The 24,048-nt window shown below is 41.4% G+C and overlaps 1 protein-coding gene across 3 annotated transcripts in view; it reads right to left on the reverse strand.

Moving 5' to 3' along the window:
• MBOAT1 (membrane bound glycerophospholipid O-acyltransferase 1) overlaps positions 1-24,048 on the reverse strand; it is a 117,329-nt gene that overhangs the window by 17,922 nt on the left and 75,359 nt on the right. For all 3 annotated transcript variants that reach the window (XM_004043326.5, XM_055391279.2, XM_055391278.1), the window contains 4 exons: positions 12,047-12,102; positions 9,615-9,669; positions 7,410-7,593; positions 5,300-5,492 (listed from right to left, as the gene is read on the reverse strand). In XM_004043326.5, the coding sequence (XP_004043374.1) occupies positions 5,300-5,492; positions 7,410-7,593; positions 9,615-9,669; positions 12,047-12,102 (488 nt within the window). The remainder of the gene's footprint in view (positions 1-5,299; positions 5,493-7,409; positions 7,594-9,614; positions 9,670-12,046; positions 12,103-24,048) is intronic.

Below are 24,048 nucleotides of genomic sequence, written 5' to 3' on the forward strand. Positions count from 1 at the left end.
TTAAAAAAAGTTGAGGTCCCAAGACAAAGGACAGAGCTAGAAATGTGACTCTGGGGCCAGCTGCAATGGAGGCCACATGTGGACAAAATCACCCAAGCCAGCCACCCATAAAGTCCCTTTAAAAGCTCCTGTTTCTATCTTTATCTTATGTCACTGAACTATAAGAGAATGTTATCCTGCCGGGAATATTTCATCTCTATTCAATTCCTTAATGAACTCAACTCACTTTTATTATGATGACCAAGAGGCTAATTGTCTCTTTCTACTTATTTTAAAATCTGTTAGAATATTTTCTAAGAAAAAATTAAAATGAACTAATCAAAATAATTAAGTGATAGCACTGTGAAATCTTAGATCTGGAGATCTTAGAGAAATCTTTCTTTTTCTATAAAAGTCCAACTCTAGATGGCCTTTGAAGAGCTGCTCTAAAGAAAAACAACCTGCCCTATGTCTGTCTCATTTATATTTGGCAGAGATGATGATTTAACACTGCTTATCTTATGCTTGGCTTCACTGTAAGATGATCTGGTTTCTTTTAGAAGAAAGCATGAAAGAGACCGAGTCCTTCTATGTCATTCTCCCCTCGCCAACTGGATGGGAACCCAGTGGAGAAGAAAAAGACAAACAAAGTGAGGGTGTGCCTGTAAGAAACTAATGGTTTTAATTGTGTGGGAACTAATTCGTGAGTGACAGAGATCAACGACACTAAGGGCCTTGAGGTCTGTGTTGAGAACTAAAACCAGAGCCAGGCTGACCGTCACTGGGACCAGCATCATAACTACTTCTAAATTCCTTCTTCCATCTCCAGCCTCATTTCTGGCACAGCTGGTTAGACCTAAGAGAAGAGAATAATGATAACTATCTTTTCTGTGTGTGTGTGGGGGGGGGGGGGGGGGGGTGTGTGTTTTCAGTGCTTATTATCTTTCCAGGACTCTATATAATACTTTACAGGCAGTTCCTCATTTAATCTTCATAACAGTGTTGAGACAGAAGGTTAAGGATGGGCTCCGGGGGGAAACTGGACAGGTTTCTACCTCCACTCGGCAGCATACTACATACACGGGCCTAGGAGAAGAATCATCTAACTTCTAAAAACCTGTTCCCTTGAGCATAAAATGGATATAATAATGGTATTCATTTTAAAGGGCTGTTGAAAGGATTAAACAAAATTAAATATGTGTGCAGTGGACAGCTCAGTGCTGGCCCAAGTTAACACTCAAGAAAGGTTAGCTATTATTATTATTATTATGCTATTAAGGGGACTGAGGCTAGAGATATTAGGTAACCATTAAGATCATGTAACCGCTGGGATGCCGAAACGTGCGGATCACCTGAGGTCAGCAGTTCGAGACCAGCCTGGCCAACATGGTGAAACCCCATCTCTACTAAAAATACAAAAATTATCCAGGTGTGGTGGCGGGCACTTGCAATCCCAGCTACTCAGGAGGCTGAGGCAGGAGAATCACTTGAACCCAGGACGCGGAGGTTACAATGAGCCAAGATCGCGCCATTGCACACCAGCTGGGCGACAAGAGCAAAACTCCATCTAAAAAAAATTTTTAAAAAATGTAGTTTGTCAACAATGCCAGAATCTCAATCCTAGAACTCGATTCCACAACCTGAGCAGGTAAGAGCCACGCTGAAAGAGGAAAATGGTGAAAGGTTCCCAACTACTGACTCTCAGAACCACACTGAGGCGATATCGGAATCCCCACTCTCCCTAGTGATCCCACAGTCATTTATCCAAGCCTGGTTTTTGTCTCAGAGCAGTGACAGGCTCTAAGTTCACCAGTCCAAAAGTGGTTTTACTTGTACTATGCATGGTTCCAATCTATTATTACAGATAAATTAATTTGTACGCCCATCTGTTGGACTATGTGGTTCTCAGAAAACAGCCTGGACTAAAGTTAAGTCTCACTAACTAGTACTAGTACTAAGTAGCAGGGAGAAAACAGCCAGGACCATACACTAAGTCCAAAAGAAATAGTTTGATTATTTGAATATAAACAGTATCTAGAGCTAGGCTAACACAGTGCAGCTCAGTGGAGATTCATCAAGAGGCCAGCTTTAAGGATTAAATTTATAATCATGTGTAATTAGTACATCAATTATATGTAAACGGTGTTATAAAGGGGGCTGGAGAAAACAATTATTCAGTTAAGCAGTTTAAATATTCCCTGATACACTATTCATTGCTTCTTTATTCGTAAACGAGACAAAGGTTAATTTCAGACCAGTCCGTGCAATCTAAACTGTAACAAACCTCAAATTGAGGCCATACAAATTAATGAAGTGTTTCTACTGAAGCTACCCAAAAAAGATAAAGAAAAGGGAAGCATGGGGGGAGAAAAAGAGCTAAGTCCACAGAGAAAGCTCTCCACAGGAAGGGGTACCTCTACACTGTACTCCAGATGTCTGGGGAACTCCCCGAAGGGTAGAAAAGTGCAGGTGCTCTGTGTTCCCACGGCACTTCCCAGTCCAGGTCCTTCCTTTTCTTGGACTTTCCCTATGCAATGGAATGGCCTTTCTTTCCTCCTGAGATCAGGAGCTGATTTAGTCCAGAAGCTAGCCCTTAAGCCCTGGGATACAGAAAATGGGAGCAGGAGGATAGGAAGACAAAAGAGAAAAGGAAGGTGGGTGAGGCAGCAGAAGATAGTAGGAGGGAATTAGATATATTCTCTCTCTCTCTCTGTCCCCTACACACACACACATACACATTCACTCAGATTAGAGGAAATTAAAACTATTAATTATTTGGCCAGGAACAGTGGCTCATGTCTGTAATCTCAGCACTTTGGGAGGCTGAGGCGGGTGAATCACCTGAGGTCAGGAGTTCAAGACCAGCCTGGCCAACATGGTGAAACTCCGTCTCTACTAAAAATACAAAAATCAGCTGGGTGTGGTGGTAGGCGCCTGTAATCCCAGCTACTTGGGAGGCTGAGGCAGGAGAATCACTTGAACCAGGGAGGTGGACGTTGCAGTGAGCCGAGACCACACCATTGCACTCCAGCCTGGGTGACAAGAGTGAAACTCCATCTCAAAAAAAAAAAAAAAAAATTTCACATAGTAAAAATAAGCTCAATGATGTAAGTAGGCTTCCAACCATAGCAGGTCTGATGCCTACCTGCTAAAGAAGTCATCATTTGTAACTGCAGAACAAGAAATAAGATAAAAGAAGACTACTGAACCTTCCCTAGTGACCAGTCTGTATTCATCCTTTTCTCTTTATTCCTCCCACTGGGACACTGCTTGAAGAGTATTGCCTGGTGGCTGTATGTCTGTGCTCCCAACCATGCAACAATCTTGAGGGAGAGTCAACGTCCTACCTTTTGATTCCTCCTAGCACAGAATCTGGTACTCAACAAAAACTCCTCGAATTAAATTGAAAGTGTACAGAAACAAAATTTCCCTCATTGTAAATTTTACAAAAGCTCTAAGTCAGATCTCTCCAGCCAAATGTTACATAAATACAGCATTGGACTGAACTTATGCAGGAACATTTTGGCCCTTAAAAATAATTTGGACTGGGGGAGGAAGGAATGGGGAGTTATTTTTTACTGGGTACAGAGTTTCTGTTTGGGTGATGCAAAAGATCTAGAGATAGACGGTGGTGATAGTGGCACAGTATTGTGAATGAACTTAATACCACTGAAGTGTACCCTCAAAAATGATTAAAATGGTAAATTTTATATGTATCTTGCCACAATGAAAAAAAATTATTTTTTTTTTGAGGCAGAGTCTTGCTCCATCATCCAGGCCGGAGTTCAGTGGCGTGATCTCGGCTTACAGCAACCTCCACCTCCCCGATTCAAGTGATTCTAATGCCTCAGCCTTCTGAGTAGCTGAGATTACAGTAGCTGGGATTTTCCTAGTAATTTGTTGTATTTTTAGTAGAGATGGGGTTTGCCATGTTGGGCAGGCTGGTCTTGAACTCCTGGCCTGAAGTGATTTGCCAGCCTTAGCCTCCCAAAGTGCTAGGATTACAGTCATGAGCCATTACACCCAGCCAAAGAAATTATAATTTTTTTTTAAAAAAAGTAATTTGGTACCTGCAAACTTTAATTGGAACTTAAAACTCGAAGGATGAACTGAGAGAGAAGAGGAACTCAAGGAATTAAGTGCTATTCCCTCATTCGTGAGATGTGGGCTGAACCCTCAGAAACCAAGTTTAATCTTCTATTTTATTTAATAAGCCAAGTCACTGCTCTCTGACATCAAGTGCAGGTCGCTTGCAGCTAAGACACACAACTCCCATCCCTGAAAGGGTTCCAGTGTGACACAGACAGGGCTTCCGTGCCTTATCAACACCCTTTCCCAGTCTCTAAGTACACAGATGGGTTTATAGCTCATGTTAGTAAAGCTTTATGCAACTGCAGTCTAAAATTGTTTGAAAGGAAAGAGATAAAAGCTTAATATAGACCAAGTTATCCCACAGGAAAAAAAAAAAGGTGTGATAAAACCAAATGAAGCTGAACTTTCTACCTAAAAAAAAAAAAAAAATCACTTGAAGTCAGCTTCTTTCTAAGACATAAAAACCTAACAACAGTTTCTTAAAGAAGTGTAACCTAAATTAGCATGTGTGTTTGGCCAAATTAATTCAAGGTGCATTCTATATTACATAAAACCCAGAAAAACTACAAGAAAGCCAGATCAAGGCTGGGCGTGGTGGCTCATACCTGTAATCCCAGCACTTTGGGAGGCCAGGGCGGGCAGATCACGAGGTCAGGAGATCGAGACCATCCTGGCTAACACTGTGAAACCCCATATCTACTAAAAATACAAAAAAAATTAGCTGGGTGTGGTGGCGGACGCCTGTAGTCCCAGCTACTGGGAGGCTGAGGCAGGAGAATGGCATTAACCCAGGAGGTGGAGCTTGCAGTGAGCCAAGATCGCACCACTGCGCTCCAGCCTGGGCGACAGAGTGAGACTCCATGTCAAAAAAAATAAATAAATAAAAGAAAGCCAGATCAATCATTCCAGAATTTCCCCTCAACTTTCCACTGCTTTACATGGCCAACTTTGATTGGTAGAAGGAGAAGCTTCCAAGTTTTGACATCTGCTAATAACATTGGGTTTAAACAACAGCCAGGATGTTTTTCTCCTTATCATGGAGAACTGAGTTTATGGAGGGTGGGAGAGAGGAGTGCTATGTTGGAATGTTAAAACTGACCCTGGCTCAACTGCCTCCCATTACGTGTTGAGCTTCTTTGATGAAGTGATCCAAAACGTCGTTCTGGCTAAGCCATTCAAGCAGTAGCATTTTTCCCTCATTCATTTACAGCTACTCCATCAAACTTACCTAACGTCCATGCAAAGTAATACTTGGGCTTTGAGGCTTGCATGACAACATATAAATAGCAGAGTCGAGCTGGAAAGCTTGCTTTATGGACAAACCAGTCATCCACAAGGCAGGTGACAGGAAAGGTCTTCGTTAGCGTCAAAAACAAAAGGAGAGACACCAAGGTGATGCCCAACTTGTGTATCACAGCTCCCTGAAAATGGGGAAAAATCAGTGTCACCGTGCAGAAGGCTCAGGTATGAAGAAAACAGCTTTGGCATGGACCTGTTAAGGACAACATTGCTCCAACAGCTGCTTGGCATTATTCCCCAGAAGGAGTGACAACAGGCATTCTTTCTCATGAGACAAATCTGACAATGGAGATTAGGTGCTATATTTAGGTACAGAACATGCCTCTGACACTTGGGGGTTGAATGTATCTAGACTGGAAGAAAACTTCCATCAGCATATTCAACGAACAAAATGTAAGTACTTATATTATCCAAAACACAAGAGAAATGGATAACAGGGTGGCAAGTTTCCATCAAGAAAAACAAAAAACATTTGCACATTTGCCTTCTATTCCTGTGGCCAGCAGAGCCCAGGAAATGGGCTTGAATCACCAGTAGGGAAGACAGAGGCTCAGGTACGAAGGATTCTGAGCAAGTGATTGAATACCTGGGCCAGCCAGGACATGGGCAGGTAATGCGGAGCTCTAGAAAGCCTTCCAGGATGGTTTAGATATAGTCTACTCTGGGGTTAATTATGTGCTGACTTTTTAAATTCCTCTGGACAGAGTGATTTTGCCCAGCTTCCCTGACATTTCAAGGAATGTCCTTCAACATTCAACAGAACTCTAGTCTCCGACTTCATAAAAAAAAGACTTTTATTGGTAGTATGGGCATAGCAATAGCACCTTCCTCAGAGGGCACCTTGGGGTTTAAGTGAATGAGTATTTGCAAGGTCCTGTGAACAATGCCTGGATCCCAGTTAAGTGCTTAGCACGCTCAGCCACAGTTACAGCTATACCACTGATAGGCACCAGCTCATGGATCCCAGCCCTTTCCCAGCTGTATGTCTTGAACTAAAACGCAACCTCACCACTTCACCTTATCTGTGCACAAAAATGCAAGTGTTTCCTTGGAGAGTGGCAGAAAGACTCTCTGATGACATTATCTTATAAATAAAAGCACGAGAAGCATGAAAACACTAAGGTGACAGATACTGCCTAGAAATGCGGTCACTTTGGTGTCTCTCACAACCATGGTGACTTCACTCCTAGATTGTTTTGGTAAAGCAGATGAACTTGAGATACTTGACCAACCATAAAGTGCTGAGCACTGAACTATGTCAAAAATATCTAAAAACTCATACCTAATTAATAAATCCCTTAAGTTTTCAAATACTTAACTCATAGTCTTTGCCAAGGCGTTAGCAGTTTCAAAATATTTAACTTGAATTATCCTCATTTCCTTCCTTTTCCAATTTTCACCACTCCTTTCGTTAATTACAAATGTCCCTTAAATATAGGATATTTGATCTGAATAAATTTAGCATATTTGTAAAGTTCAATGAGTTATTCTAATATTGACTAATTAGAGATTGATAAAATTCAGGTTAAGTTTTAAAATATTATTTCAAAAAGTCATCTTAAATTCTCTCAACGTCAACATAAGCAAGCTTTAGGCATGCCAAGGTAAAACTGGTTTCCCTTGCAATAAGTGAGCTCTACAAGAAAAACACAGTAATTCCAGTTCCGTGGTCCCCCTCCCCCTCACCTTCTATGCCATATTATCTTTTGGCTGTACTTGACTTTCAACTCATAAAGGCAAAACACCCATAGTATTCAAACGTGTTAACTCCACAGTGCTGGACACCTTGTATGCACTAAATATTGACTGATGAACTGACTGCTTTCATTTTCCTAGCCAATGAGCTTCTCAGTAAAATAAACACCCATTGCTGCAAAATAGAACTGCTGCAAGTAAGTAACTATACTGGTATTTTAAATAAATGAGAAAAGTTATTGGCCAAGCTTTCTGGTAAACTGTTTGGCTTCTTAATTAGAACCATTATTAGAGAGAGTGAACCCTGGCAGCAAAACCCTATTCTCTAGACACTAAAAACTTACTGTGGGAGAAGGTTCTGGCAAGCTGTGGAAACCTTTTCGCTTCCAGTTCACCTCCAGCAACTTCATGTGTATATGCTTCCCCTCAATGAAGGCTACGTAGTCCTTGAAATTGTTACAAGGACCAGCTATGACACTCATGAAATTGAGAAGGTAACTTAAGTATTCCAAAAAAGAGGGTTTCACTCTGTGAAAATAAAGTAAATAAATTGAAAAGTCTTCAGTCTTTGCTTTTTCTTCAGAATCTGTAAATAAGCAAACACAAATGTTATCTCTGTAGATTCGATACATGACATGACCTTTCCTTGTTTTGTTTCTATAAAGTCAGCCGAGGAGAAATCTTGTGGAAAGGAAAGGTTAAAGAAGCAGGGGGCTCACAGCAGGCACAGAGCTCCATGCTGCCCTCTGCTGGCCAGACACAGCCGTAGGCACTCAGAGCTGGGCGAGGGCAAGTGCAACTCAGGCTGGGAGAGGGCAAGTGCAACTCAGGCTGGGAAATGTCCTTATCTCATCAACCTTCCCTGTCTACAGGACAAAACGAAGGTAATAAACATAAAGCAGGGCGGAACCTGACCTAATGTTAGCGGATCGAGATGCTTCCAAATGGGAAAACTCCCTCCCGATTGCCAACATAAATACAAAACAAATGATGGGTGGAACCAGTTTCCACTGAAAGAGGCCACGCAGAAGAACCACAGTAGCAGCCTGTTGTCTGCTTTGGCAACCAGACCTGAGTTCCTGAGTAACAGACCAGGGTAGCGGAGGGAAAAAAGTCTGTAGAGAACTGTTCTGTGTGGTGCTTTAATGGCATTTTGGAAGGCCTGTTCTACCAAGATAGAATAAAGACTCCCTGAAATGTCACTGCTAACCAGTCGCCGGAATTATCCCCTATAGCAGGGGTTCCCAACCCCTGGGGCTCAGACTGGTATTGGTCTGCGGCCTGTTAGGAACTGGGCCAACAGCAGCAGGTGAGCGGCATGTGAGCAAACAAAGCTTCATCTGTATTTACAGCCTCTCCCCATCACTTACATTACCGCCCGAGCGCCACCTAATGTCAGATCAGCAGCGGCATTAGATTCTCATAGGAGTGCAAACCCTATGGTGAACCGTGCATGCCAGGGATGTAGGCTGCACACTCCTTATAAGAATCTAATGACTGATGATCTGTCACTGTCCCCCAACACCCCCAGATGGGACCACCTAGTTGCAGGAAAACAAGCTCAGGGCTCCCGCAGATTCTACATTATGGTGAGTTGTATAATTATTTCATTATATATTACAATGTAATAACAATACAAAGTGCACAATAAATGTAAGGCCCTCCTGAAACCATCCCCCCACCACCACCCACAACCCTGGGTCAGTGGAAAACTGTCTTCCACTAAACTGGTCCCAAACAGGTTGGAGACTGCTGCCCTACAGCATTTACACCTCCATTGTGCTTAGGAAAGGGCTGATCCATTAGAATCTTTCAATAGTGCTCCACTGCTTCCAAGTCCCAATTCCTTAATGCAGGAATGAAGAAGTCAATCTCCTCTACCACCTGGAACTTTCCTCAGTTATGCCAGTTGTCCCTGCTTCTGTCTAGCAGGAACCCCCCGCCCCTCCACCATGGCTGCACCTGATGTGCTACCCCACATGCCATCTTTACTCTCAGATCAAAGTTATTCCCCTCCTACTTCTTCTCCAACACTCCCCCTTCCTACTTCACATCAACACTGGCAAAGCCACCTGTAGCCCTCCTCCTGTATTTAACTCAGCTGTACTCACCTCTCCTGCCCTACTTCCTATCTTTTTTCAGAGTGGCATTTAATCACACTGACACTGATCATTCACTATTCTTTAGGACCCCCAAGACACATGCCCAGTAAGAATACTTCCAGAGTAAACATAACAACCCCAGGGAAGGACAGCCTTGCAGAGGTACAGTTCTATTTACTCTTTGACCTAACGATTCTACTTCTGAGACTCTATCCTACAGTTCTACCCTAACACATTTCAAAATGACCTAGTACAAGGTTATTCATCACTTAATCACTTGTAAAAACCAAAGACTGGTAACAATGCACATGTCCATCAACAGCAGATTCATAAAATAAATGATATTATATCCATAGAACAGAATTAATGTGGATATTTTTAAATGAGGAAAATCTCTAGATACTGATATGCAAAGGGCTTGTTAATATATTGTTACTCTTCACTTACTTGACAGCAAGTCGATGTTGTTCAGCAGAAAGGTCTTCAGCTCTTCGACCTAATCCTATGAAAAAGAAAAGAATTTAGAAATAAGATGTTTGAAGTGAATTAGACGACAAATTATAAAAGGGTCTTATCAAAGTCATTTGAACCAGGTAATATTTGTTTGCTTCATAAATCATAAAGAGTTCCTGTTTTTCATTTTTTTTTTAATGCCCTGGACCAAAAGAGCTACCCATAAGTACACGTGTGAGAAGCAAAGTGTCTGTAGGTTCACATGGAGAAGGAAGGACTCAAAGGTTTCTCCTACTTAAACTGTACAGTATGACATGGATCCCAGAGAACCCTCCCCATCTGGTGCATCTGGGAGTTCCTTGCCACTTTGTATATGTCTTCCCTGATACATCAGAGAGAGCATCTTGCCTTTCACAGGCTGCCACAGCTTAAATACCTCCCTGGTTGCACTAGGTGCAGACACCTACTACAAGCTGAGAGCCTGGTTGTGGGACATAATGGAAAAAGAAACAGGAGACTTTCCTCTTCCAGAACAATAAAAAATAAAATGGGGGAAATGTAATCTTGATTGTGGGAAAATTACAAAGAAATTATCAGAGTTTTCTTCTTTTTATCATTCGTCCTTATCAGAAAAACTCCCAACCAAGTCACATCCATGCTTTCTGTGAAATGTACACACTAACTTAGAGCCAAAGAAGCTGAAGTATTATCTTAAAAGCAATATGTCAACTCTAAAACTGTATATTCAGCTAAGGCTGAGTAGGGTCATCAACCATGAAGGCAATTCAAAATCATGCCTAAGAGGAGGCAGAATATTTCTGGAATTTACTCGTTCCTCCCACACACCAGGAAAAAAAAAAAAAAAGGCAAGTAAACATTTTGCTGCATTTAAGGGATGTTCCAGGAAATATGGTAAACTGAGAATGCTTTAAAAAGTAAATTTAGGCAACGAAGCTGCTTAAAAAGAAAAAAGAAGCAGTGTTTTAAAAAACTCATTTTTATAAGATCTCATCAAATAGTAATCGCTGGAAATCCTAGAAATTAAACTGATTTTAGCTATTGATTTCAGTTGCTAATGTCTATAACTACTACCAAGGGGACTTTCCAGCTACAAATAGAGTAACTAACTCACCCTGCTTTGCTCCGGACTCTCTGATTTTGGCACTGAAAGTCACATCTTGTGAAACCTTTTAGTACTGGGCAAACCAGGACAGTTGTTTACCCTAGAAAGACTCCATCCTTGGTATAAAACTACCCGGTTCTCTACAGCATGACTAAATCACCAAGTATGAACTAGGGATACACTGGGTCAAATGAAATTAAATCAGTTCACAAGCTTTAAGGAAAAAAAAGGAAACTAGCTGTCAGAGATAAATTTCAACCTCTCAACATTTTAAAAAAAGTCAACAGTCAAAAAGTGCTTGTTAGAGCAGTACAAATCCACAGAATATACTTTTACTAATTGCACCTGGCCTCTCCAAAGCCCATATTGAAATCTTCCGCCCAGTTGAAATAATCTTCCTCCTTTTCTTGGAACCCAGTTTGAACAATGTAAATCACACTTCCTGGCCATTTTTAGGCAGTGCCTGAGTGAAGAAAATGTTCAGTTTTCTACAAACAGAAGATTCTTCCTTTTCCCAGCTTTGTTGTTGTTGTTGTTGTTGTTATGGAGTCTTGCTCTGTCACCCAGGCTGGAGTGCAGTGGCGCGATCTCGGCTCACTGCAACCTCTGCCTCCTGGGTTCAAGCGATTCTCCTGCCTCAGCCTCCTAAGTAGCTGGGATTACAGGCATGTGCCACCACGCCTAGCTAATTTTTGTATTTTTAGTAGAGATGGGGTTTCATCATGTTGGTCAGGCTGGTCTCGAACTACTGACCTCGTGATCCACCCACCTCGGCCTCCCAAAGTGCTGGGATTACAGGTGTGAGCCACCGTGCCTGGCCCCTTCCCCAGCTTTTTATAGGGAATTATCATTAGATAATTTTCCAAGCCAAAAAAAAAAAAAAAAAACCAACCTAGCATTTAAAAATGATTAACCAGCCAATACTATTTAATCTTTCATTAGCTTGTGAGCTTCTCAGAGATTAAACCAAAGCTAAAAGGATGTCATTTCTTTTTAACAGATTTGAAAACAAAGGGCAGAGAGTGTCACAAATTAAATTTAAAACATTGAAAAGATAAACAGAACACACAGAGTTCTCAGTACAAATACGTCAGCAAATTTAGACTGCCGATTCTGCAGGAAAATGGTGAATCATGGCTGGAAAAGTGAAAGGCTATGACTGACGAGGCCTGGAAATTTTGAACAAGATAAAGCAAGATCTGCCAGCATTTGTCTAAACTTTGGACTGTGTACATAGTATAAAAAGAAGAGCTCTGCATGTCAGGCTCACTCTGAGAACGAAAAGGAGGGTTGCTGTTCTCACCATCATGAACCTGGAATGCCAAGGTTGTGATCTTCTGAGTGACAATCATCAGAGGCCTGGAAGGAAGACAGAAAATAATCAAGATTGGCAAGAAGGCCATTGATGTGGTCTGGCTGTGCCCCCACCCAAATCTCATCTTGAATTGTAGTTCCCATAATCCCCACATGTCATGGGAGGGACCCAATGGGAGGTAATTGAATCATGGGGGCAGTTACCTCCATGCTGGTCTCGTGATAGTGAGTGAGTTCTCACAAGACCTGATGGTTTTATAAGGGGCTTCCCCCTCTCCCTTCACTCTGCAGTTCTCCTTGCTGCTGCCATGTGAAGAAAGCCATGTTTGCTTCTCCTTCCGCCATGATTGTAAGTTTCCTGAGGCCTCCTCAGCCATGAGGAACTGTGATTCAATTAAACCTCTTTCCTTTATAAATTACCCAGTCTTGGGTATGTCTTTATTTAGCAGCATGAGAATGAACTAATACAGCCGTTGGAAAGAAACTTTCATTCTATTTTTCTGGATGGTGGTTTTTTCATCTCGAAGTTTATTAAATAAAATACAAAAATAATGAATTTGAAATAAACCATTTTTATTTCCCTTCGAACTCACTTTACATAGATAGATATAACAACACTGAATAAGAAGACCACATTAGACACTCTTGTGCCATTACTTGGTGTAGCTCCTGGACCAGCACCATCAGCATGCCCAGGAGCTAGTTGGAAATGCAGACTCCATTCCAGACCTAGAAAATGAGAATCTGCATTTTTTTTCACTCTGTTGCCCAGGGTGGAGTGCAGTGGCACAAACATGGCTCACTGTGGCCTCGACCTCCTGGGCTCAAGCAATCCTCTCACCTCAGCCTCCCAAGTAGTTGGGATTACAGGTATATACCATCGCGCCCGGCTAATTTTTGTATTTTCTGTAGAGACTGGGTCTTACTGTGTTGCCCCAGCTGGTCTCGAACATGAGCTCAAGTGATCCTCCCACATGAGCCTCCGAAAGTGCTGGGATTACAGGTGTGAGCAACCATGCCCACCTAAGAATCTGCATTTTAACAAGATTGCCAGGGAATTCCACTCATTAAAACGTGAGAAGAGCTGGTTTGGGAGATACACAATCCAGTGCCCTGATTCCACCTGGATAGACAGATACACGGGCTCCTTCATCTAAAAATGCTCTCCTATGCTTCGTTCTATAAAAGGCATAAAGTAGAAGATACATTTGTAAAATGCAGCTGCCTGTAAATAAACCATTTATTGGCCAACAATAATACCAACTTTAATTTGGAAAAAGCCATCAAATAAAAATTTGCTTGAGAAGTGGCACCAGTGTCAACAAGGCTGCCAAGGTATCTTAATGAGGGGAAGAAGAGTCTTTTTAACAAATGGTATTGGGACAATGAGATGTACACATGAAAGAACAGAAAAATCAATTCAAAATGGATCAAAGACCTAGATCTAAGAGCTAAAACAAGAGAACCCTTAGAAGAAAACGTAAGTATAAATCTTTGTGACCTCAGGTTACGCACTGGTTTCCAAAAGCACAAACAATAAAAGAAAAAGTAGATTAAATGAATATCATTAGAATTTAAATGTTTGTGCTTCGAAGGACACACATCACCCAAGAAAGTGAAAAGATATTTCAAGGAATGCAAGAAAATATTTGCAAACCATGTATCTGATAAGGGACTTTACTAGTGTATATAAAAACACTCTTACAACTCAATAATACAAACCACTTTTAGGCCACATCCGATGTTGTCAACAACACTCATCCACTTCTCTGTAAGTCTATTTTCTTGTCTCATTCCTCTCATCCTAATTCCCATTTTCCACCTCTTGAAAATAATGAGGATATATTTTCAACTATAAATATACGTAAATAAGATAAACTATTTTAAAGAAAGTATCAACAAATACCCTTTGAAATCTTACCACTATTACCCAAATTTATATCTTATTTGCAATATCTTTATATCTTAAAGCCCAATGGCCAGTGTTCATTATTTGAAACAAGATTGCTAATGTTGTACACGAGGCTGAGAGAGGGAAAGAGAACTCGGCTGTGAAAGAAGAAAAGGAAGGTCATCTGCTTCACCAGATCTGGTGAGGTAAGTGTAGCAAGATGTACTCACAGATGACACCCATTTACACCATGCTCTTTTATATTGAAAACAAAATTGCTCTTGCAGAAGCATGAGGTTTTGGTCCTAGTAATACGGGCTACATTAAAGCTTTTTTAGACCAGACTGTAGCTCACCCTCCTGACAACAAGACTTCTGACCCATAACATGTAACACATGAAGAGGGCTATTTTTCTGGAAAGAGATTCACTCGAAGCATCACACTCAAGGTAGTTTCCAAACACGGCCTTCAAAGCACAAGAGTTTTCTTTCCAAAGCCTTTTTGTCTTATTTTGCTCTTTCTGAATGACAAAAAAAACCTCTAGGAACCAGCCTTCCTTATACAAAGCCCAGTGTGCCAACCATGCTATTTGCAAACCAAGTAAGTTCCTATGTTCAATTGATAAAGAGATAAGACGTGTCATGGTATTAGCCTATCTTTCTGTCTCTGTAGAACGAGAACATTTGTTTTCCCCTATCTTGGGTTAGACCTAATGTATTCCATGATTGGGTGGCGCACGTTAAGCAAAACATTTAGTAGCCTGATATTTACATGTGCTGTGGCCATAGAATGTACCTCTCAGATCTGGTGCTGTGGGAGTGAGCTGGCCCCAATGCTACGATTTTACCCATGATCACACTGACACCATGCCTCCCTCAGGCTGCTCCCAGCTATGACTGAGTGCAGTAGGGACACTTAGGCAGGCCCCTCCCTACAAACTGTGATCCTCATCTGTCCAAGAATTTTCTCTCATTCAAGACTCTCTACTGAATTTGCCAAAACTGTCTTAGAACTGCACTCCAATCCAAGACCTTTTTTCTTCTCTCCCTTCCCTTTTTCCTTCTCAGGCAAACCTGCATTTCAATCTGTTGGCTTTTCCAGCCTCATCCATTTCCCTCTCCAATTTCCCTAGCAGGCATTTCACCAAACAAATCTCTTACATGCCTGTTTCCAACTTGGCATCTGCTTTTCAGAGAACCCAGACAAATGCAATACATAATACTGAATATCTAGAGCAAAGTCAATAAATACTAATTATTCAATATAAAATCTGTACCATTGGGTCTATGTAAAAGCCATACTGTCATTCCTCAGAAAAGATGTCCTTTTTATAGAAAAAAAAAATAGAAGCTATGGGTAAAATGTTGTCCCACATCATCTAGACCATACTTTCAACAATATATTGCTTCCATTTTAAATATCTAAAGAAGTTAATTTAAATATTTAAATTTAACAATCTAAATAAAAAGAAACAATTCACATACTCACATATGACAGTGAGTTTGTAAAACACAATGAACTAGTAACTTGTAAAAATGCTGATCTAAAAGCAACTAAAAGGAAAAGGAGTTTAGAATCTTCCTACATACTTAGTTTTGTGCAGTGCAAGGAAAAGCACCATACTGTCTTTCTCAAAACAAGTTCTCTCTGAACACTTTTTAATTTGATGAATTTATTTAAACTTATGGACAGATCTGATATGAAAATGTACTTCGCCCAAGTTACTAAGACTTGAGAATCAAATCCTTAGTTACTGACTTAAGATAAAACTTAAGTATCATCTATGTCATACTTCAATCAAATCATAAAATAATCCAGAACACATTTATTGGTTTATGATTGGAATTCATGTCCTTTTTTTTTTTTTTTTTGCAAAAAAATACAAAACTCAGTACAGGAGAACATACTAAAAGCACAGGAAGGACAAAAAAAGGAGGAGATCCATAAATGGCTCCTTGATACAGCCCCAACAATTTCCTTAGGATTATGAGGCCTCCGAACTTGAGCTTCACTCAGATTTTCACCTCTCCAACCTTGGATTTAAACGCACTTGTCAATCATAGGATCCAATCATAGGCTCCACCATCTGACCAACCTGGAGTTGGATAGACTCCAGCATGGATGAAGTAGGGCTATTTTACTATTGTCCTATACATTTTTTTCATTATTAAAAAAAGCCAAAGAAAAATCTTATGTTTCTTCCTGAAACTAAGATCATTAGTCAAGACTAGACAATGAAATATAATAGAATAGGAAAAATTAAGAGAAAACAGGTAGCTGAAGATATGTTTGAAGTAAAAAGAAAGCTAGAACAATGCCAGCACCCCCCATTACTGCCTTCTGATACAGACTCTAGGCAATTCATCAGATGTGGTACCCATTCATTCATTCATCCCCAACATCAGCTCCTAACCAAAAATAACTTATCTTTAAAACATTAAACAAAATCTTAGATTTGAGCAATATTTCAACAAAACCTACCTATTTTACCTTAATCTTTGGACCTAAAGTGGTAGAGTTCTGATGTCCCAGTAAATGTAGGACGGGACAATGAGATAACCCAGACATCGGTTATTGGTGTCGGAAGAGCCAACCAATCACACGTCTGGCTGGCCAGCATCAAGATGAACTGACATTCAAGCCTCTGATGTTCTCCCAACAGGTAATTTTAGAACCAAAAGGCTCTACTTCGTATCTTTATGACTTCCTTTGCTTATAATAAAAATCCACTTGTGGTACTTGGACAGTAGAAAAGCAGGAAGTCAGGCAAGCAAGAAGTTTGGCAGGGGAAGAGAATACAGATTCAACAAACTTCCACTCAACAGCAACCTAGACGGCTACTGCCATCTCGCACAACTCCAGTGGGTGCCAAGATACAATGTGACTTGTACAACCTGCAGCTCGGACCTGGTAGCGAAGGACAGAGAAAGCTCAAGCAGCATTTCCTCACCTCTCTATTGCTTCTGCCTCTCCTATACCCTCCCCACACTCCCTGAATGACTGCAGAGGAGGAGGAGGATATTACAGCTTCAGTGGAATGCTCCCAATTCCTATCAATTATGTCAGCATGAAGGGAGAAAATAAGCAACTCCAGAAGTTGCAGCAAAGGAAGTACATAGTTCTACCAGGCTTCCTAGGGATGCAACTAAAGGCAGAGATCACGCCTCTGGACTCATTTCAGAGTTCATTAGTATCTATTCAGAACCATCCAGGGGTGAATTAGAGTAGGAAAGCTTTTACTCTTTTAATTTCTTCAAAAATTTAACTTCTATATTTTGGCACTCAACAACAAAATCACCAATTCTCGATTTGAATATTCTCTATATTCGAATATACTTGGTATAACTTATGTCTGCAGAATTAAATTCCAAGTGACTGTGTCAGTTATTGAAAACTGGCAGCAGCATGAAAAAGAAACATAAAATAAACAAATCTTGAAATCTCTTTGCCAATATCCTCTTTTTTTCCCTATTATAGAACCCAATTATTTGAACATACTGGGCTGGTCAGATGGAGTGACCAGGATGTCATAAACCAACAGAGGAAAACACTGTCCACGGAACAACAGGACAAATGATCTCTATCGCTAGCAAGAGGTACAGGCAAGTAATATTTCTATTACACCCAATTAAGGCAACAAGGAACACAAACAGCAGTTGTTCCAATTCTGTTAGCTTCAGTGCACCATAACCTTTTAACATGCATGCAAATATATTTAAATAAAATTCCAGGATTTTCTCTCACTATTATAGTAATATAAAAGAGTAGAATGAGTATTAAAATCACCAATACTGCTTTCGCATTTTCAATATTTCCTTTCACTCTTTTTCTATACATGTCCACATTAAAAAGAAAAATGCAATCTTGGGACATGTATTTGTCTTATGGTTTTTATAGTCTTTGAAAATATCATTTTCAATGGAGGCATATTAGCACCATAATTTAATCATTCATCTCTTTTAGACCATTTAGGATGTTTCTGGTTTATCACCATTATTGACAACAGCTGAACATCTTTATGAATAAATTTTGATTTCCTTATGGTAATTTAACTCCTAGGAATTTATCCTATCATAGGATATGAACTTTAAAAACAAAAATCTTGTTTGAAATTGATGGTGAAACTGCCTTCCAGAAGAGTTATGCCAGTTTACACTCCCACTAGCAGTACATAAGAGTTCTCATTTCACAGTGTTTACAACAACATGTGGGCAAATCAACCTGCAATCGTGATGGGAGAGCAATTATCTGCCTGAATCTGGCCTACCACGGCAAAAGGAAATAAGAATTCTTGCTGGGGCCCTCCAAAGAAAACTCGATTTGCACCCTTCTGTGAGCAAAAAGGAAGAATCAGTTTGCTCTCACAAACCTAAAAGGAACTAAGTACCAGCTGTATTACAAGCAATCATTGAGCTTCCCCCAGGAGAACAGGAAATATTCTAGTGCTTTTAACAGCCCACATTCACAGAGAAAACATAAAGGACATTCACCACCGCATGTATTGATATGAATTGTATTAGCAGCACCAATAAAAGTGTATCTTGTTTGTTTCCCTTACCATTAATTCCAGTCCAGTCCATGAAAACTTGATTACTCTTGGAATGAAAAATACAATTTCAAGTCCCAGAATAATCTAAAATAGAAGTTTATGTGTTCCCCAAAATTAAACACACACACACACACACACACACACACGTTGTTTAACACAAACACTAACCTCACCCCATCCCATTCAATTCCTATCTGTGCTCTTATTCTGAAGGCATAATAAAGTATGCTAAACATTTAGGTTTGCATGCATGCTCAAAAGAGAATGGCTATACATCAGGCTGCTTTAAAACACCAGGTTCAACTTCAAAATACTACTTTATCTCTTGACAAAATCTGAAACAAGATATTTCAACTGCAATAGTAGGGTTAAATCAATTCCATTCTGATGAACTTGTGGTTTGCTCGCATGCCTGTAATGAGAATAAACACTGGTAAAATACCTCTCTAACTGGCAATTTGTGATTTAAAACATTTTGTCAATTTCAGGTTGGTATGTACTCTCCATGGATGTTAACTGACATTACCCAGGAAGAGGGATTTATGGTAGTGAGGCAGCCTGCCTTTACAGTGGTAGGGAAAAATAACACTGCTGAATAATGACAAAAAGAAAAAAAGACAACATACCCTTCGAGAACTAGATAGTAGGGCCACTCAGTAATCACAGAACTGAATCACATGCAATTTTCAGGCGGATTTTTTTTCTGTATTATTTCCCTAACAACAATGTCCTTTCTAGTTTAAACATTCTGTAGTTTTGTTGGTAACATCAGAGATTTCTTACTACGAGGAGATCCAAAAAATGCCAGAAAATAAACAACTCTTGAGGACATTTATCAAGACTATGTGGCTGAAAGTGAGGTTGACAGGAACTGATTTCCATGCTCCTCTGGTGTCAAACCCCCAAATCCACGATGTTCAGAAGCACGTGACTGTTTTCCACAAATGCCCTTTAATTTTTCCCTTTGATAATTTCAGAATTCTGATTACATTCAAAATGATGTAGAAATTATTCAAGAGTTTATGGTTTTAATAAAACAAATGGAGATGTGACAAGAACAGCCAGAGATGCAGACGGTAGAGGCATCCTTATCCTGTATGATCAGGATCAGGGGACGGTTGTTAATTCATCAAAAGGTGTGGAATCATAAAACAACGCGCATGAGCTTCCTAGGGCTGCTGTGAGAAATTACAAGCTGGGTGGCTTACAACAACAAAAATGTCTTCTCTCACAGTTCTTGAGGTTAAAAGTCCAAAATCAAGATATCTGCAGGACTGGTTCCTTCTGCAGGCGCTGAGAGAGAATCTGTTCCTTTCTCCTTCCTTGCTTCCGGTGGCTGACGGCAACCCTTGAGCTCCCGGGCTTGCGTCTGCATTACTCCAATGTCGGCCTCCATCTTGACATGGCCGTCTTCCCTGTATGCATGTGTGTGAGTCTGTCCCTCATGGCTTTCTTACCAGGACACAGTCGTACTGGATCTAGGGCCCACTCTAATCCAGTGTGACCTGATCTGTTTGTTTGGGTGTTTATTTTGTTTGTTTGTTTTGAGACCAAGTCTCACCCTGTCACCCAGGCTGGAGTGCAGTGGTGTGGTCTCCGCTCCCTACAACCTCCACCTCCTGGGTTCAGGCGATTCCCCTGCTTCAGCCTCCCATGTAGCTGTGGGACTACAGGCATGCGCCACCACGCCCTGCTAATTTTTGTATTTTTTGTAGAGACGGGGTTTCACCATGTTGGACAGGCTGGTTTCCATCTCCGAGTCTCCCAAAGTGCTGAGATTACAACTGTGAGCCACGGTGCCCCGCCCAATGTGACCTCATCTTATCTTAACTAATTGCATCTGCAAAGACTATTTCCAAATAAGGACATATTCTGAGGTGCTGGGTGGACATGAATCTTGGGAGGACACTATTCAACCCAGTACACAAAAATACACTCACATTTTAACCTTTTTTTTTTTTTTTTTTTTTTTTTTTTGAGACAGGGTCTTGCTCTGTTGCCCAGGTGGAGTACAGTGGCATTATCACAGCTCACTGCAGCCTTGACCTCCTGGGCTCAAGCGATCCTTCCACCTCAGCCTCCTGAATAGCTGGGACTACAGGTACACACCACCACACCCAGCTGAGTTTTAAATTTTTTTGTAAAGATGGGGTCTCACTATGTTGCCCAGGCTGGTCTCAAACTCCTGGACTCAAATGATCCTCCCACCTCAGCCTCCCAAAGTGCTGAGATTACAAGCATGAGTCACCGTGCCCAGCCTTAACTTTCTACACAAACTTAAAATATGTAACTAGACATTCATTCTGCAGTCTTTGCTCGCTTCTGTCTCCTATCACTGTGCCTGGTATACACAGGGTTCCCCAGTCACTGCCTCCTGAATAATGAACTAATGAGCCTTTGACACAGGACCAAAGCCTTTCCTTGGAGTGCAGATCTGCTGAAGGATGGCATCTCTCTCACATAAGCCCCAGCCACTATCTCCAGGGTCATTCCCTCTAGCACAGGCTGAGAAGGTAAAAGAAAGTAAAGATGCTTGCAAAGCCATCTGAGTGAAGAATCCTTCATGTTTATACTTCCTTCCCCCAACCCCCAATCCTTTCAGCATTCTCACTCACATTTAATCCAATGGCAATTATTTTTAATAGACTAAACTTATCTTGGTGGCTTTCCAAGGGACCCATCCTAGATTTAGAGAAACTATTATCTCTCCTTTCACATTCACATATAATCAGCTTACATGTAAGTTGTGATGGTCAATTTTGTGTGTCAACTTGACTGGGCTCAGGGATGCTCAGATAGCTGGTAGAACATTATTTCTTGGTGTACCTATGAGGGTTTCCAAAAGTGATTAGCATTTGAATCCATGGACTGAATAAGGAAGATCCACCCTCGTCAATGTGGAAGATGATCATCCAATCCTTAGAGGGCAAGAACAGAAAGGCAAAAGGAAGGACTCATTCTCTTTCTCCTTGAGCTGAGACATCATCTTCTCCTGCCCTTAGGTATCAGAGCTCCTGGTTCTCAGGCCTTTGGACTCTGGGACTTACACCCCTAGTTCCCAGGCCTTCAGCCTCAGACCGAATCATACCACCAGCTTTTCTGGATCTCTAGCTCACAGATGGCAGATGGTGGGACTTCTTGGCCTCCATAATCACATAAGCCAATTCCCATAATAAATCCTCTCACATAAAAATCCTATTGGTTCTGTGTTGCTAGAGAATCCTGATACTGGTACATACATACAACTGCAATAAACAAGTTTGGGAATAAACACATATAACACTAGCTAAACGTATGACACAATGGATGAGGGACGTATCTGTGGCCGCCAGCTACAAACACTCTGTGCACCAGGGACAAGATATGACTGACGGGCAATGGTAGCACCAACCCTTGAGAGCCAGGCAAGAGACCTCCTGCTACCTGAGATCCAAATGCATGACTCTGGGGTACAGGGAGTGGGGGGAGGGAGGGGATGGCAACCAGGGAAGCTTTTTAAGGAAAGTGATCTTTGAGCTGAGTTTTTACAAATGAAGTAAGAGATTTCCAGGTTGACAAAGATAGGAAAGGGCTTTCTATCAGGGAAATGAGCAAAGCACAGGCACAGAGGCAGGAACTAACCCAGCATGTGTGCAGACCACAAACTTTTCTGCATTGTACAATGGGAGCAGATGGCAGAAGATGAAGGCTTGGCAGGTCCAGATCATCATCAGCTTTGTATTTTAGAACCTCATTCTCATTTTTTCTTTTTTATTTTCTTTTTTTTTTTTTTTTGACACAGGGTCTTGCTCTGTCACCCAGGCTAGTGTGCAGTGGCATAATCATAGCTCATTGCAGCCCCAGTCTCAGGCTCAGGAGATTCTCCTACCTTTACTTCCTGAGTAGCTGGGACTACAAGCACGCACCATCACACCCAGCTAATTTGTTTTTTGTTTAGTTTTTAATTTTTAGTAGAGATGGGGTCTCATTATGTTGCCCAGGCTGGTCTCAAACTCCTGAGCTCAAGCGATCCTCTTCCTCCTCCTGCCAGCTCAGCATCTCAAAGTGCTGAGATGATAAGTGTGAGCCACTGTGCCTGGCCTAGAACCTCATTCTGATGAGTGTAGAGAGCACAGACTGGAGACGGGGCAGGGCAAAAGGAAGGACAGCCAGTCAGGAAGGCGTTGCAGGCTTGGGGTGGTCCAGGGTGGTGGCGGTGGGCATGAAGGGCAGCGGGCGGATTCTAGTGACAGACAGGCTGTCGTAATGAGAGGACCTGGTGACACAAGGATGCAGGTAGTAAAGGAAAGAAAGGCTCTCTGGTACCTCCACAGGCACCTGTCTTGCATTTCTGTGCTCTTGCAAAGCCCTCCCTTCTGCCTGGAATATCCTTCCTCCTGCCTAGAATGCACAGTGTCTCTCGAAACTGGCATTTACCTAACATATTGGCCACTCAAAAGTTGTTGCAGAAATGAATAGATGCTTCCTGCCTTAAAAAGAGAAGAAGATACATACAGGCAATAGGTATTAATGCCATTTCAGCCAGTCAGCGATTTTTGTTTAATATCCCAACCAATACGGATGGAGGGACTGTTTAATAATGAGTCTCCTGGATACCTTAAAGAAAAGAATACTAAATACTAGAGTATTTAATGCATTCATTTCTTGACCACCTATTAAGTGTCAAGAACTCTTCTAAGTATAGCGGGGCTCTGGGGTGAAACCAAAACAGTGGTTTGTTGATTGAATGCTATGGAGAGTTGCAATCCCCATTTAGAGATTCCTTTTAATACTATACCTGCCTGGCTATTTTGTTATCATTGTTGTTCCTATGTTTTCCATATTTTACTACCAATGCATGTTGGGCTTTTTGTTTTTTGTTTTTTGAGACGGTCTCGCTCTGCCACCCAGGCTGGAGTGCAGTGGCATGATCTCAGCTCACTACAACCTCTGCCTCCCAGGTTAAAGTGATTCTCATGCCTCAGCCTCCTGAGCAGCTGAGATTACAGGTGCCTGCCACGACACCCAGCTAATTTTTATATTTTTAGTAGAGATAGGGTTTCACCATGTTGGTCAGGCTGGTCTCAAACTCCTGACCTCAAGTGATCCACCCACCTCAGCCTCCCAAAGTGCTGGAATTACAGGCATGAGCCACTACGCCCATCCTGCATATTGTTAAAAAACAAAGTCTTTGAATTTCTTCCTGAAGGATTGAGAAAGCACGCTCCACAATGTGGCGGAGAGGGCACACCACTGGAAGAAAAACAGGTAAAATCCCAGATGCCTGAGGGTAAGAAGAACTTATGCATGAAAAACCAGTCTGAGACCAAACCACAGTCACAAAGATTTAAATGCAACAATCCCTGTGTCCCAAAACAACACTCTTTACCTTCCTGAGCCCTTTCAAAGTGGGACAGTTGAGTTGCACAACTTGCAAAGTTCATGAGCCATGAGCGGTCACTCCCTCATTTCACTGCCTAGTTGCCAACAACTAGATGAAGGAGGTACAGTCCAACCTGAGTGGGGAGCTTGGGTCCCTGACCTCAGGCTGCCTGCAGAGAACACAACTAAA

The sequence above is a fragment of the Gorilla gorilla genome, chromosome 5, assembly GCF_029281585.2.
Source record: "Gorilla gorilla gorilla isolate KB3781 chromosome 5, NHGRI_mGorGor1-v2.1_pri, whole genome shotgun sequence".
Taxonomy (NCBI): domain Eukaryota; kingdom Metazoa; phylum Chordata; class Mammalia; order Primates; family Hominidae; genus Gorilla; species Gorilla gorilla.